Genomic DNA, 15,374 nt, shown 5'->3' on the forward strand with positions numbered 1-15,374 from the left:
TTGTCAATAATTATAACAAACAATAAAAAAATTTGCTTTGATATATATAAAATAGTATAGCAATAATAACATTGTATTGTCATGTCACAAAGCTCATTTACTTCTAGTCCAACATTGATACTGAAAATAATAGAATACATGCTAATAAAACAATTTTGTTTTCCAATTTTAGAAGTATGTGTTGGATTCACAAGCTTTAGTTGATAAGATTATGTTTTATAACAGTTTGGGTGCTTTATTTTAAACCTGTTTAGTCTATAAAGCAGTCTCCAACTAAGACAGTGGTAAGTCTGAGGACTTAAAAAGCTAAAATTATGGATTTGATCCCCCTCGGTGGACACAGCAGAGAGCCCAATGTGAATTTGCTCTAAGGAAAAACTACTTGTAAAGAAGGGGCATTTTGTAAATGTAGTTGTTTATTTTGTTATTGTAGCAGCAAAATGTATAGAGCTTTGAATGTAAATACAAGTTTTTAGGTTTTTAACTGCTTTAATTTTCAAAATAATAAATTTTTAACTTTAAGTAGTTGAGTAAAGAACATTTTATAAGGCTGTTTTTCATTTATGTTTATAGTAAATGCAAAAAAAATAATTGAAAGGCAGAATAAAAGAAACTTGGATTTTGCCTAGGAGGTAGTATTCATTAGTAGGTTTCTTCAGAACAGTTTCTGTTTATCTATTTGTAGTATACTCCAGATTGTTTTGTGTGCTTCTGAATTTTCAGTTATCTAAAGACACATGTGAAGAGAGGTATTTCATTAATCCTAGAGCTAACTTGTTTTAAAATACTTAAGTATAAACCATTTAAGTTTTATTTTTTTTGTGTGTGTAAACGTACACATAAATGACATTTTGATTTTCCTGCATCTTTACTTTTAACCTGAGTAATTTTTAAAGATCATGTACAAGTGCTCAGGGTCAGTAATACATTGCAAATTCATCCCAAACTTTTGGACATGTACCACGTCATGAAATTGAGGGAGTGTCTTTAATCACACTTTGATTATTTGTTTTTGAGAGCTGGTTTAGTAAGGTATATAGTTATAGATGTGAAGAAAGAAAGCTTTTATTATTTAAGTATAATTAGGGTAATACTATGTGTAATTAGGGTAATACTATGTGTAATTAGGGTAATACTATGTGTAATTTGGTAATACTATGTGTAATTTGTTGACATAAATATATTTCAGTATGGGGAGATTGAAGAGATGAATGTATGTGACAACCTTGGAGATCATCTTGTTGGCAATGTTTATGTGAAGGTAAGGTTTTAAGATATAACTGTAACAGTCTAACACTTGTAACTTTAATAATAGGTGCAATGTAGTATTCTGTTTAGTCAACCCTGGCTTAAATCTATCATTTAATAGACTTTCCTTTATTCTTAACTCCTGTTCATTACAACTGCATGTATCTTGCTGCCTGAATATAACATTGACCTTAAATTCTCATACTCTTATATCAGTATTGTTAATGTTTTTGTGTACTCATGAGTTTAAAATGTAATTTAATGTAAAATCTCTGAGTACATGGTAGATCCATGTTAGTAACAGAAGGGCTAATAGTGATATGTTTGATATGAGAAACCTTCAACAAATAAAACTAACATGGGCTTATTGTACCTTGGATCTTCTACGTGTAGCATACATACATGTGAAGTAAACCAGTTTCTAGCTGTAACCTGTATGATAAACTAGTTACAATAAAACAACAGCAAACACTCAATTTCTAGCTTTAACCTGTATGATAAACTAGTTACAATAAAACAACAGCAAACACTCCATTTCTAGCTTTAACCTGTATGATAAACTAGTTACAATAAAACAATTAAATTCTGATGCCCCAGAAAAGGTTTGTTCTAAAAGCTTGTTAGCTTTATTTAGTATGAAAAAAACTGAGTACAATGAAACAGTATGGAAACACTCAGTATCTCATCAAGGCTTACATCACATTAAAAGCTTGTTACTTTCCCAGCTCTATCTGTATAAAAATAACTGATTACACTGAAACAATATCATGAAAATGCTTAGTATCTAAACAAGGGTTACATCACATTAAAAGCTTGTTACTTTCCCAGCTTTATTTTGCATAAAAATATGTTGAGCTGAAACAATATCATGGAAACATTTCATATTTCAACATGGTTTTGCAACATTGTGTTATTGCTGAAATTTTTTAATCAGTTTGTATTACAACCAAGGATATTTATATTGTCTTGAAAGCCACAAAATGTGTAGCATGCTCATGTACACAAGTTTGTGCAGTCTAATGTTGCACCTCCCAAATTTTAGTAGTAAAAGTCAGAAACCTGTGTTGTACAACTGTATTGATACATTGAAAATTTTAATGATATGCAACCTTATTGATATGTTGTAATAGTTAAAAGTCAGTATTCCATGGACTAAACTGTACCATCTTTTTGATGTGTAGGCAGGTTTTAGTAAATGCAAATTAGCAAGTGACAAGTTAAAGTTCCTCCATTTTATATTGTATGTTTGTTTGCTATTGTAAATAACAAAAGGCAATCCAAATTGATTGAATGTAATTATATTGGTGTATAAATGTTTCTATCATTGAATATTGTGTAAAATTTGCTTTTAGTTTATGGTCATTGTTCTTAAATATATATCCTAAATATATGTGGAGTTTTTTTGCTTCAAAATGACAGCTCAGTGCAGAATTTTTTCTCAGAATTTTATAATTTTTTATTTTTATATATTTTATTTGTATTATGCAATATTTCAGCATATGTAAAATAAAATTGTATGTAATTTTTAAAAAGTAATTAGTAATTTATGATTTTTAGGTAAAGATCGTTTTTATGTGGTAGTCTTTGAAACATATTGTAAGGCAAAAATAAACTTTGCATTGCTTGCACAAATAGTTAACCAAAGCTTTTTCCTTTTTTCCTGCACAAACAACATATTGTCTTCTTTCAGGTTTGGTCTTTCTCATAGGAGATTCTTCAAAAAAATGATGGCCAGTTAGACGACTTGTGTTTGGAATATATGATGGCCTAACAGCAGTATGGTATTTGTCAGTACTGTCACCATACTTTGCAAATGAAGCTGTAACCAATTTCAATTTGAATTGTAGTCGAGCAAGATTGCTACCAAGTTTTTAGTAAATCACATGAGAATTCAGCACATTAATATTCAAAATTCATAGATATATATTCTTATAATATTTGTTCAGGTGACTCTTTGTGATATCCGTAGCTGACAAGAACTGATCCATTGTATACACTCCTGACATGTTATTTTTGAAGTCTATGCAAAACTTGGGCTTTTGCTTCTGTACATTATCTCTTCCTGTTATTGTATCCATTCTTGCATCATGAACAGTACTATGATCAAAATATCTTTATCTTTCCATTTCATAAGCATCAGGTTATCTCAATACCTAACTGATGTTTCATCTTTCTTTGGCTGTGAAGAAATCACTTCCTTTAGAAGTTCCTTTTTTCTTCTTTTATTTTTTGAATTGTGCCTATGATCATCAATTTTATGTGAAGCCAACTATTTATATAAAGATATGCTGGAATAATGATTATCTATGCTGAAGAAGTAGCCTTTATTCAATAAATCTTCTATGCGTGATAGGACTATTTTCATGGCAGGGGTCTGCATCAAGTAGGTGTATAGGAATTTCTGTTCCCTTGCCTGTATATATTATAAATTACAGTAAAACCTAAGGTGGAATTGCATGAGACCAAGTAAAATTTCCAGCTTAAGCAGTTTTTCTGGCTTAGATATAGTGAACATGCATTTCCTTAATTATATATAATTTTTGAGTGGAATGTTATACTTGTTTGTCTCAAGGGAAGCAAGTTGTTTGTGAATAAAGTTAGTATACTATTTATGCTATATTTGAATAAGAACAAAAATAGACATTCAAAATATACACAAGTACACAGAATCTTAATCAGATTTATTTGAAGAAAGTGCCCAATTTCAACTGTTTCATTTTTTTAATGGGCTTTCTCATGTGGTTAAAAGAAAATACCTATTCTATGACCTTTTCATGAAGTTCATTTTCCCCCTCCATTTTTGCATACAATTTTATAGCATTAATATAACTTAACACTTGGAATGAAGTAGGAATTTCTGTTTCCTCACTATTTTTTTTTCATTTTGTTCATCTTCTGAATCTCTCACATTGTTACCATCTTGCAATTCTATTATAGATTTTAAATCAGTTTCTGTTAAAACATTCTTTGCAACATTCACAAAACTATCTGCATTCATGGAATCATCTGCATCAATCTTTTCAATCAGAATTTGGATTTCACTAGAATCATCATAACAAACGACTTCTCCACAATCTCTGCCATTATCAAGAATAAATGTACAGTTTCGAAAGCACTTTATTATGCATTCAACTTTTACGCATTTGATTGAATGACTTAAAAATGCAATTGCATCTAACATGTCAATTTTCTTGGTCATTTCAGATGCTCCCTTACAGTCCATGTTTGCAATAATATGCTGAAGCATCAATTTTCTGTATTTCAATTTTATACACTGTATAATTCCATTATCTAGTAGCTGTAGAACTGATGTTGTACATGGAAGTAAAAAGATTAAATGAACATTTGAGAGTTGAACTTTTGGGCAACAAGTTGCATTATCTAGGAGAAGAATATTCCTATTTTCTTGTTCCATTCTTTTATTTAATTTGTTCAAAAATTCCTCAAATATAACACTTGTCATCCATGCTTTATTATTCACTTTCTATTCTACAGGAAGTTGATTCTTCCTTAAATTTTTGAAACAGTGCAGATTTTCACTTTTACCTATTACCCATGGTAAATTTCCCTAAATTTTAAAATTAGGAAAGATAAGAATTTATTTTTTGTGAGAATTATTTAAAGAGTAGAATTTTGCACTTAAAAGGCATATATTTCTACATATCATGAATCTAATTTAACTGCAAAGAAAAAAGAACAGAATATATTTAACTGATATTTACTGTAACAAAATGTCTGATAATTTATTAATATTTAAACAAATTATTAATTAAACAAGAACTTATCAATATTTAAACAAATTAAAAATTAAATAAGAAATTAATATTTAATCAAAAACATTTTTTCAACCTCACTCAGGTTCTAATCTTACTTGTTGATAGATGAGGTAGGTTAAAGATAGTTTTCCATCTGCATTACACAGGTTTCACCATATAGAGGGCCTTTTATAAGGGAAATCTTAAGATAATGCTGCAAAATTTTGATATTTCTGGCTTGTACAGGTTTCCACATTATGTGTTTTCTGGCTTAGACCTGTTTTGCTGTATATAAACATAGCCTGTTTTGGCTTCATAAAACAAGAAGGATTCTACACCAAGTCTTGCTTGTTTGAGATAAATATACATCTTCCAATTCCATCTTCCTTTCCTCAGTAAAAGGCTTTTATTAATATAGATGTCACAAGAAGGAACATAGGCAGCTCGAAAAACGTCTTTTTTATAGTTTTAGCATTTATCTATTTTGAATAATTTGTTGCTTGAGTCATTACTGCCTGAAAAATGCAAAAATATCAGGATTGACAAAAATTTCTCATATTCATCACTTCACAAAATATTTGAATATTTATTCCCAACATGCTTTTTCTAGTATCAGTAATAAACTTAGTAGCATATTTATTCCAGCCATGATAAAGAGATATTCAAATGATGGTGAAATGTTTATATTATTGGAATATGTGGATGTTAGTGATGAATGAAGCTTTCATTTTTCTGATTCAGATAGTGATATCGATATGGACAAAATATTAGATTCAATAAGTGCCTCTGAACATGATGTGACCCACAGTAGTTTGAGTGTAAATGACATGTGAAGTGCTGGTCCCGAAATTAGTGATGATGTAGTAGCAATTGATGTTTTAGGAATTTTTGAAACCATAATGAATGATGATATCATACAACTTATTTGTAATGGGACAAATAAATATGCTACTAAGTTTATTTCTTATACTGGAAAAGCATGTTGGGAATAACAAAACAGAGTAGGCTTCATGATTGGAAAGCCATTTCTATAGAGGAAATTAGACTGTTTAAAGGCATTCTGTTTTAGATAGAAATTGTAAAAAAACTAACTTTGCAATCTTATTTCTCCAGAAGCCCCAAAATAAATGCTCCAGTATTTTGTGAAGTTATGAAAGAATCTGGAAACCAAAAAAAAGTGAAAATGCATGCACTCAGCAATTGATACTCAACTGACATAATATTATAGCTATTGTACGTATTTCAGCATGCTTTGAACCAATGAGTGAGCCATTTATATCAGTGGAAATAAATTATCAACCAATTAAAATTTAGTAATCAATTGGGTGCATTCCATGGGCTTTTGTTTAGAAGCAAGTAAAGTGCACCATATGGTGTGTTCTGCAGTTGCTTGTCAGTTTACAGTTACATCGTATGGCGCATTCTGCAGCTAAGGGGTTAACATTGTGAAATTTTGTATCCTATTAAATCTTAACAGTAAGAAATATCCCCATGAACCTTAACAATGAGAAATATCTCAATGAATCTTAACAGTGAGAAATCAAGTTATCCAGTGAAGTCTAACAGTAAGATATCTTATATCCTCCCCTTGAGGTAGATTTCTGTGCATGGTGAGGGACCTCCCAGAGAAGGTTTTGTACTTTCAGTTTACCTCCTCTGGTATCTGAACATTCACCCATGTGTTTGCCGTGTGCTCTCCTCCCCATGAAGATTGTGGTGGCTGAGTGGTCCAGCCCTAACATATCACTTTGGTCTTGAATTCCTGTAGACAGGTGGCCCCCCAGGGTCAATTAGTTAGTCAACTTGGGCTAGAGTCTACCAAGTATCAATGTTGGATATTTGAATATTGTGTTGTAAACACTGTGTCTGATGTTAGTGTTTAAGTGTAGTGTTCATGAAACTGGTGTTGCTGCAGTATTCTTATTTGGCATTGCAGTGCATCCCCTCATAGGGCTCTGTTGTGGGTGAGGACAGTGGGCACTGAAATGGTCTTATTTTATTATGAATGTCCCTATTCATGAACAAAAAAATAAAAATGAAAAACAGATTATTGGAAAATGACCACATATGACACCTTGATTTCTGATTTTGCATTTATTGTCTAAGAAATCTTTGGGCACATGTCCCCTTTTTTCATTCAGAAGGGATTAGAGGGACTTGCTGGCTCCTCCAAGTCAGTAAGGAAACACCACTTGGGAGACATCTTGGTGGAAACAAAGAATTGGGAATATACCCATTGAGGTTACTCCCCATGCTCTCCTGAATTCCTCATGAAGAGGTGTTGTGAATAGGGACTTGAAGAATATTCCTGAGTCAGAGATCCTAGCTGATTTTTCCAGCCAAGGTGTTTCGTAGTGCACTGAATCTCCACTTGATTCACAAGATAGAATTATGGTACCTACTAATATTTACATCTCCATATCCTCCTGCCACAGTCAAGACAGGTTATCTGAACTGTAAGGTACAACCATACATTCCCAACCCTCTCGGATGTTTCCAGTGTTAGCGATTTGCTCACTCGAAGACATAATGTCATGGTTCTTTGACATATGCTTGTTGTGGTGGCAAAGACAATGATGCCTACAAATGCAAACTGGAACCACACTGTGTTAATTGTTGTGTTTCACACCTATCTTACTCTAGTTTTTGCTCTAAGTAGGTGGAGGAGAAAGAGGTGCAATGCTTGAAGACTTTAAACAATATCTCATACCAAGAGGCTTGGAATTTATTCTCCCCACTCCATCTTGGACATATGGTGATCCATTCTGTTCCACTGCTACAGTGGGAGTGCAGACAGATCCCTTCATACCTCCAACAGTTATTTGCAAAACAACTGAAAAATCTTTTGCCCATCATATTTAAAAGAGTTGACGAGTCTATGTCTACTTCCATCTCTGTCCGCACCACTCCTTCCAGTGGCTGGTTGGCTCTAATTACTTTGGCTTTGGGCGTTTCCTTGGGTCCACCTTCTTCTATGGCCCCGAGATGCAAAATGATATTTTGTTCATGCTTTCAATTTCTGGAATCTTTGTCCATAGACGGGGACCTGCCTACTTGACCTGGGGCAGGATCCATGGAGGTTGATAGACCTTTGTCCAATAAAGAAGAAAAACATGTTTGAAAACAGAAAGGCTTCCCTCCCCATTCTTCTCCATAGGAATAAAAATGGCCACTTTGATACAGTGGGACTGTCTGAGGTCTCCTCAGAATATAGATGACATTAAGGATTTGACTGATTTTTACCATCCTATGTGTCTTTCCTTACAAGATAATTGTTTTTGATAATTGGATCTGGCAGGAGAATGATCTTCCTGATACTTGCCATTAGGCTATTATTATCCCTTTTTTTTAAAGCCAAGAAAGGATCTCCAAATTCCTTCAAGCTACCATCCAGATCCTTAGAGAGGATGGTTAATGCTTATTTTGTTTGGTTTATTGAATCAAACAACCTCCTCTCACCAATCCAGTTTAGGTTTTGATGACAGTGCTCCACCATGAACCACCTGATTTGACTTGAAACATCAATAAGGGAAAGCCTTTCTCAAGTGACAACATCTTGTTTCTGTTTTATTTTTTTAACTATAAGAAAGCTTATGATGCTACTTGCAGGTATGGCATTTTGCAAGACCTCTACTCATGGGTTGCATGGCCATTTGCCCATTTTTTATCAAATATATTTTAATGGACCAGTTATTCTACGTTCATGTGAGTTCAACACTTTCCTACAGGAACTTGGAGTCCCTTAGGGCTGTGTTCTTGGGGCTTATATTTGACCGTAAGGTAACTTTCATATCACATTCAAGCAGCTATGCCACTAGTGTACAAGATCACTTAACATCCTTTGTGTCCTCCTTTCCACCTTTTGTAAAGCAAATTTACATTCTTTGCTCAAGATCTATTGTGATCTCATTCAGTTGAAACTGGACTATGAGTCTTTGGTCTGTGGCTCTGGCAGAACCAGTTGTTTGGTGCAGATAGCCTAGTTGCTTTGCACCGTAAAATGCCAGACAACAACCATCATATATCCCAATGAAGCTAAGTAATGATAAATTGTTTTATCCAGTAAAGCTTAACACTGAGATGTCTTGTATCCCAATGAAGCTTGACAATGATAAATCTTTTTATCTAATGAAGCCTAACAGTGAGATATTTTGTATCTCATTGAACTTTAAGAATGATAAATATTTTTATCCTGTGATGCCTAACAGTTATAAATCCTCAGGTTTATCTTTAATATCCCTATAGATATAGTAAATGCCAATTTATATCAAAGATAATGGACACTCAGTAACAGGAATAGTGGGAGTGTTGGGGAGGTTGAGATTGGCCCAGCAACCTAGAAGTAGTTAGATAATGAACAAGCAGACACACAAACTTGTTTTGCTTTTCATATATGTGGATTTAACCAAGTTTTTTCTATTCATGAATGCAGTTAACCACCTACTGAGGAAGGTGGTTTTACTGTAGACTATGTAATTACTAGGTTATAATTATCATGAAGACAGTGAAATCCACATTTGTTAATCCTAGAATTACTGGGTGCCCTTTATCTTTGTTTGTTTAATGCACACATTGTATTAAACTGGTTTAGTTGTTACAAGACTGTAAACAAAAAATACCATGAATATTATATTTAATTCCACTGACTTATTACTGGATGTAACTAACAAGTTGCACCATTTCAATTTTCAGTTTTTTTCCACTGAGTGTTGAACATAGATAATCTAATAATACTAACCAAAACACATGTGCTGAAAATACAGTTTTTGTTGGTGAGCTACAACTCAGTGTTTTTTTAAATAATGAGTGTTAAATCTAAAATCTGTTTGTGATACAGGTTATTGTATGTTAAGCATATTGATATACATTATATTTGCACTATATAACTTTCTGAAAATTACAAAAATGGTAGCTCTTCATTTGTATGAAACATATTAAACATCACTTTATTAACGATTAGCCTAAAGATTTAAACACCACTACTAAGGATTAGCTTAAAGCTTTACACATCACTATTAAGAATTAGACTAAAAATTTAAAGATTACTTTATTAATGATTAGACTAAAGCTTTAGACATCACTTTATTAATGAGTACATTAAACTTTAAACATTACTTTATTGAGGATTAACCTATAGCTTTAAACATGACTTTGGCTTGTTGATTAAACCCAGATGTATTTGTAGTTTCGACGTGAAGAAGATGCTGAGAAGGCAGTAGCAGACTTAAACAACCGATGGTTTGCAGGAAGACCTGTCTATGCTGAACTTTCTCCAGTTACAGACTTCAGAGAAGCTTGTTGTCGACAGTATGAAATGGGGTAACTTGATTTGTAACTTTATACAAGATTATTAGTGGTTTAAGTTATTTTTGTGTGTGTGAGGGGAGGTGGGATACAGTAGAAATTAAAAAGGGTAATTGTTTGGTATTGAAGCTTTTCTTAATTTATATCAGAAATGTTTAGATGTTCCTAGAAATGAGTGTATCAGATAATAGGTGAGTTTCTTGCATTTAATTTTAAAGCCATCAGAAGAGCTGTGTTGTTATTTTTGAAGTAATTATTATAATAATTTATGCATATAGTGAAAATCAAAGAGTTATAGATAAAACTTAAACTGTTTTTTGGGCTCAATGTTCAAATTGAGTGTAGTTAAAAAGATTCTGAATTTAATATAATTTTATATGAGTAATAGAATAGATTCTAGAATACATTTCAGAGGAAGTAAACCTTCCATTATTTAAACAGTTTAAGCCATCCTGGTTTCTTTAATTATGTTGGCACAGAAACAGCAACATTCAAGAGTTTAGCTTCTTATAGCTTTCTGAAGTAAAGTTAAAACTGTAGTATATTATGTGTTGTTACTTTATCTTATAGCTTTCTGAAGTAAAGTTAAAACTAGTATATTATATGTTGTTACTTTATCTTATAGCTTTCTGAAGTAAAGTTAAAACTGTAGTATATCATGTGTTGTTACTTTATCTTATAGCTTTCTGAAGTAAAGTTAAAACTGTAGTATATTATGTGTTGCTACTTTATCTTATAGCTTTCTGAAGTAAAGTTAAAACTGTAGTATATTATGTGTTGCTACTTTATCTTATAGCTTTCTGAAGTAAAGTTAAAACTGTAGTATATTATGTGTTGTTACTTTATCTTATAGCTTTCTGAAGTAAAGTTAAAACTATAGTATATTATGTGTTGTTACTTTATCTTATAGCTTTCTGAAGTAAAGTTAAAACTGTAGTATATTATGTGTTGTTACTTTATCTTATAGCTTTCTGAAGTAAAGTTAAAACTGTAGTATATTATGTGTTGTTACTTTATCTTATAGCTTTCTGAAGTAAAGTTAAAACTGTAGTTAATTATGTGTTGTTACTTTATCTTATAGCTTTCTGAAGTAAAGTTAAAACTGTAGTATATTATGTGTTGTTACTTTATCTTATAGCTTTCTGAAGTAAAGTTAAAACTGTAGTATATTATGTGTTGTTACTTTATCTTATAGCTTTCTGAAGTAAAGTTAAAACTGTAGTATACTATGTGTTGTTACTTTATCTTATAGCTTTCTGAAGTAAAGTTAAAACTGTAGTATATTATGTGTTGTTACTTTATCTTATAGCTTTCTGAAGTAAAGTTAAAACTGTAGTATATTATGTGTTGTTACTTTATCTTATAGCTTTCTGAAGTAAAGTTAAAACTGTAGTATACTATGTGTTGATACTTTATCTTATAGCTTTCTGAAGTAAAGTTAAAACTATAGTATATTATGTGTTGTTACTTTATCTACTCTACATAATTTTTTATAATAAAAATAATTAAAAACTTTTATATGTGTGTATCACTCTGCAAGATTTGTTGTTATGTGTGTTAGATTTTGGTAGATATGAACATTCATTTTATTCCAGAGGTTTCTTTCAAGAAACTAAATATTTATTTCATTCTATCGTAGCCCCTTAAAGACGTGAGGGTGTTAAGACTTCCTTTACAATACTGATATGAGGTATTGGTAAAGTTTTTGTTTTTTCTATTGAGACCAGCACCAACAGGTGGTGTTAGTGATATCTTGAGAGAGATACAAGTAAGAAAGGAAATCCCTCTAAGGTAGTTGTGATAATATGTTCACAGCTAAAGCTTTCTTTGAAGCAGTATGCATTATTTTAGGGTCCATGAAGTAATTTTGTGTTTTAATAGAAGTAGTTTTTGGTTTTTAGAGTCATCTACTGATATGGTGATTGTTAGAGTATTTAACAAATTATATAGAAGAGTATAATTTTTTGACCTTACTGCTGATTATATATAAATTAAGAAGAATTACCTAGTTTTTGGAATTAGAAATTGTTTTTAACATACAGGCTTTAATGTAGAAGTAATGCTGGTGATTCTGTTCTTATAATGTACGTGTTATTCTAATTTATAAGGCACTTTTGTGTCCTTTCAAACCAAGCACAAGTTTTGTTTCAGTGCTATTGGCTTAAGGTTTTAAATTATCAGTATTTTGAAACAGTTAAACTTTTTTACATTGTTGAGAAACATTATAAATAAAGGTTTTATAACTAGTCATTTATTGTTACAAAAAGTGAATTTTTAACATTTACTTTCAAGGACAGTTTTCGTTTTTGAGAAAATTGGTGTTGTAAAATTATTAACTTGACATTGATATATTGCAATTGTACATTCAATGTTATCTTATTATTATGACTTTGAAAGAGATATTGTAAGCTACATGTGAGAATAGTGTATAGAAATATATTTGTTTATTTCTGTTCATAATGTTATTTTCTGTTAGCGTCCTGCGAATATAAAACAATAAAAGCAGGTTAAACATTCTTTCACAGCCATTGGCATGTGCGTGGGACACGCTATATAACTTTTGTTTTAACCTTGAAAAGTGTGATACTAACCACATGTGTGGAATATTGTACCACCATGAAGAAATTGTATTCTCCATCAAAGTTTCCTAAGTTTATCAGTTTCAAGTTTCAAAAATTCAGATAAGTAATGAAATGTTAAATGTGTATATTCGTTGTTATTGTGTACCTAAAAATAAGCCATGCACCAGGAGAATTGTGTTTGTGAATGTGGTAGTGAAAGAGTTTGAGAGAATGTTTGTGTTAAGAAAACAACTGGAAATTGTCATTAATGATATTGTAACTGTAAGTCTTATAGTTACCTAGCTAATAACAACACTGCTTTTTTTGTGGTAAAACCTAAACGTGAAAAATATGAAGAATTGAGCCTTATGAACAGCATTCTGCTGTGTTACTAAAAACATCAGTATTATTTTATAAAAATATTTTTTAGACAATATTAATTTAGTATAAAAATGAAATTGTGTGTTTAAATGGATATATTAAATTGGAAAAGGCTTTTAACAGAGGTATCTTTTACATTTGGAAATGTGACTTACTGCTGCTTGCTTGTGAATAAAGTGTGTTCTATAATATGCTTCAGTGGTATGTGGTATTATATCTGTTCTGTATCTCAAATTTTATGAAATATCTAAAACTTTATTGTTGCATTATTAAAAGTTGAGTTAAAGACTTTACAAAGATTATTTTTAGATTGTTTGATGTACTTTAGAAGTTTCACTTATTTTTATTATTTGTATATATGTGTAATAAAAATAACATTTAAGTAATTCGTGAGAACTGTAAACTTGGTAGATGCTAATTATTTCAATATTTTTAATTTTGATACCTTTTCTTTTGTAAAGAGAGTAATACAAATTTTTATTTTATACCTCTTAATAAATAATAAACACATTGTCAGTACCACATCTTAATGATTTGATGTATGAAGGTAACATTACAACAAACTGAACTCCCTTGTATCTTCTCAATCCTCAGATTGAGCAACATGTCCCAAAATTGGTAAGTCTCTGATTTTGTAGACATTTTCTTACATATATGTAATTTTTTGATTAAGTTTTTTTTTGTTAATGTATTTTACTGTGCCTGTTGTACAATAATAAACTTGAGAACATAAACGTTTCACTGATCTATGGATATTTTTATTTCAGGGAGTGTACAAGAAGTGGATTCTGTAACTTTATGCATTTGAAACCCATTTCGAGAGAACTCCGGCGTGAGTTGTATGGACGAAGAAGGAAGAGACTGTAAGATTGTTTAGAGAATTAACTTAAAAATATATAATAAAATAAGAGTCAGATTAATGACATAAGAAGAGTAAAACAGTGTATGATATAGTGATTTGTTTTTGTAATATGTTAAATTCTAAAAGTGTAGTCTCTTATTAAATCAAAATAATAATTTATCAGTTTTATCAGTAATTTGTTTGCTTGCTTGCAGTTTTTTATTTGACGAGTAGAATAATCTGCTTTTTTTTGTTAATTTTGTGATTAGTTTATATTTGTGTCTTCAGACCTGATATAACAGTTCAAGTTGTTTTAATCCATATCTATCTTTTGATACTAAGGTCCCGTTCCAGATCAAGGTCTAGGAGTTACGACCGTAATCGTCGTTCTCGGAGTAGAGAGCGCAAGCGCCGAAGTCGAAGTAGGGAGAGAAGGGATCGGAGGTCTCGAAGTCGTGAAAAAGATCGTAAGGACAGAGAAGAAAGAGTAGGGCGGTTCTGAAAAAAAAAAATGTATGAATTTGACTCCCCCCCCCCTCAAATTCAGTGTTAATTTTTCAAGACCAGTCATTTGTAAAGTATGGTAGCAGTAACTTCTGATTTCTAATTAATTCTTCTTTTAAATGTAAGTTTCTGAGTGAATAAAATATGCATTTGACATCTTAAAGAAACCTGTAATAATGTTTATTTGTTTTTGTACAAACTGTGTAATAAATTGACATAAGGACAAAATCTAACAGTATCAGGCATTAAAAAATCTAATTTTTTAAAATAAAAAACACTTCCATATGCATTTACAACAGAAGAATAGGACAACTGGAATTTTTGTAATTGTAAGAATTAATTTGAAAAAACAATCTATTTATAGATATCAAAATTTTGTCATGATTTTTACACGTGTTCAGTTTTTTATGTAAAAATTTGTGGTCAACATTGTGCATTGTGTTGTTTAAAAAGAAATTAATTTGACCTGTTATTACAAACATTTAGATTGTTGTAATAATAGCTTAATGTGTTATTACCTCTTTCATTTTTATGTTTATTATCTTGTGAAACTTCTGTAAGCGTAATGAGAAAATAAATGTGTTTTCTCAACAAAGTCGTGCAAGGTGATTCTCTAGGAAGTTGAATCATAACTTCCAATTAATTTTAAAATGTTCAATTATCTGATACTATACCACTTGAACTGTTGGGAGTAACATTTTTGTGATGCTTTCTATTGTTATCAGAACATTTGCTGTGATTCTAGAGACTAAAATACTCCGATCTCTTTACTTGGTTTAC

The 15,374-nt window shown here is 31.1% G+C and overlaps 1 protein-coding gene across 2 annotated transcripts in view; it reads left to right on the forward strand.

The window, feature by feature from the left end:
- Window positions 1-14,761, forward strand: part of LOC143230970 (splicing factor U2AF 26 kDa subunit-like) — a 39,619-nt gene extending 24,858 nt beyond the window's left edge. The window contains exons 5-9 of one of the 2 annotated variants that reach the window (XM_076465327.1): window positions 1,190-1,261; window positions 10,189-10,322; window positions 13,844-13,867; window positions 14,017-14,112; window positions 14,433-14,761. In XM_076465327.1, coding sequence (XP_076321442.1) covers window positions 1,190-1,261; window positions 10,189-10,322; window positions 13,844-13,867; window positions 14,017-14,112; window positions 14,433-14,592 — 486 coding nt within the window. In that variant the 3' untranslated portion in view covers window positions 14,593-14,761. The remainder of the gene's footprint in view (window positions 1-1,189; window positions 1,262-10,188; window positions 10,323-13,843; window positions 13,868-14,016; window positions 14,113-14,432) is intronic. The other variant, XM_076465328.1, reaches the window with a different exon arrangement.
- Window positions 14,762-15,374: the final 613 nt, after the last annotated feature.

The sequence above is a fragment of the Tachypleus tridentatus genome, chromosome 10 (genome assembly GCF_004210375.1).
Source record: "Tachypleus tridentatus isolate NWPU-2018 chromosome 10, ASM421037v1, whole genome shotgun sequence".
NCBI classification, from domain to species: Eukaryota; Metazoa; Arthropoda; class Merostomata; order Xiphosura; family Limulidae; genus Tachypleus; species Tachypleus tridentatus.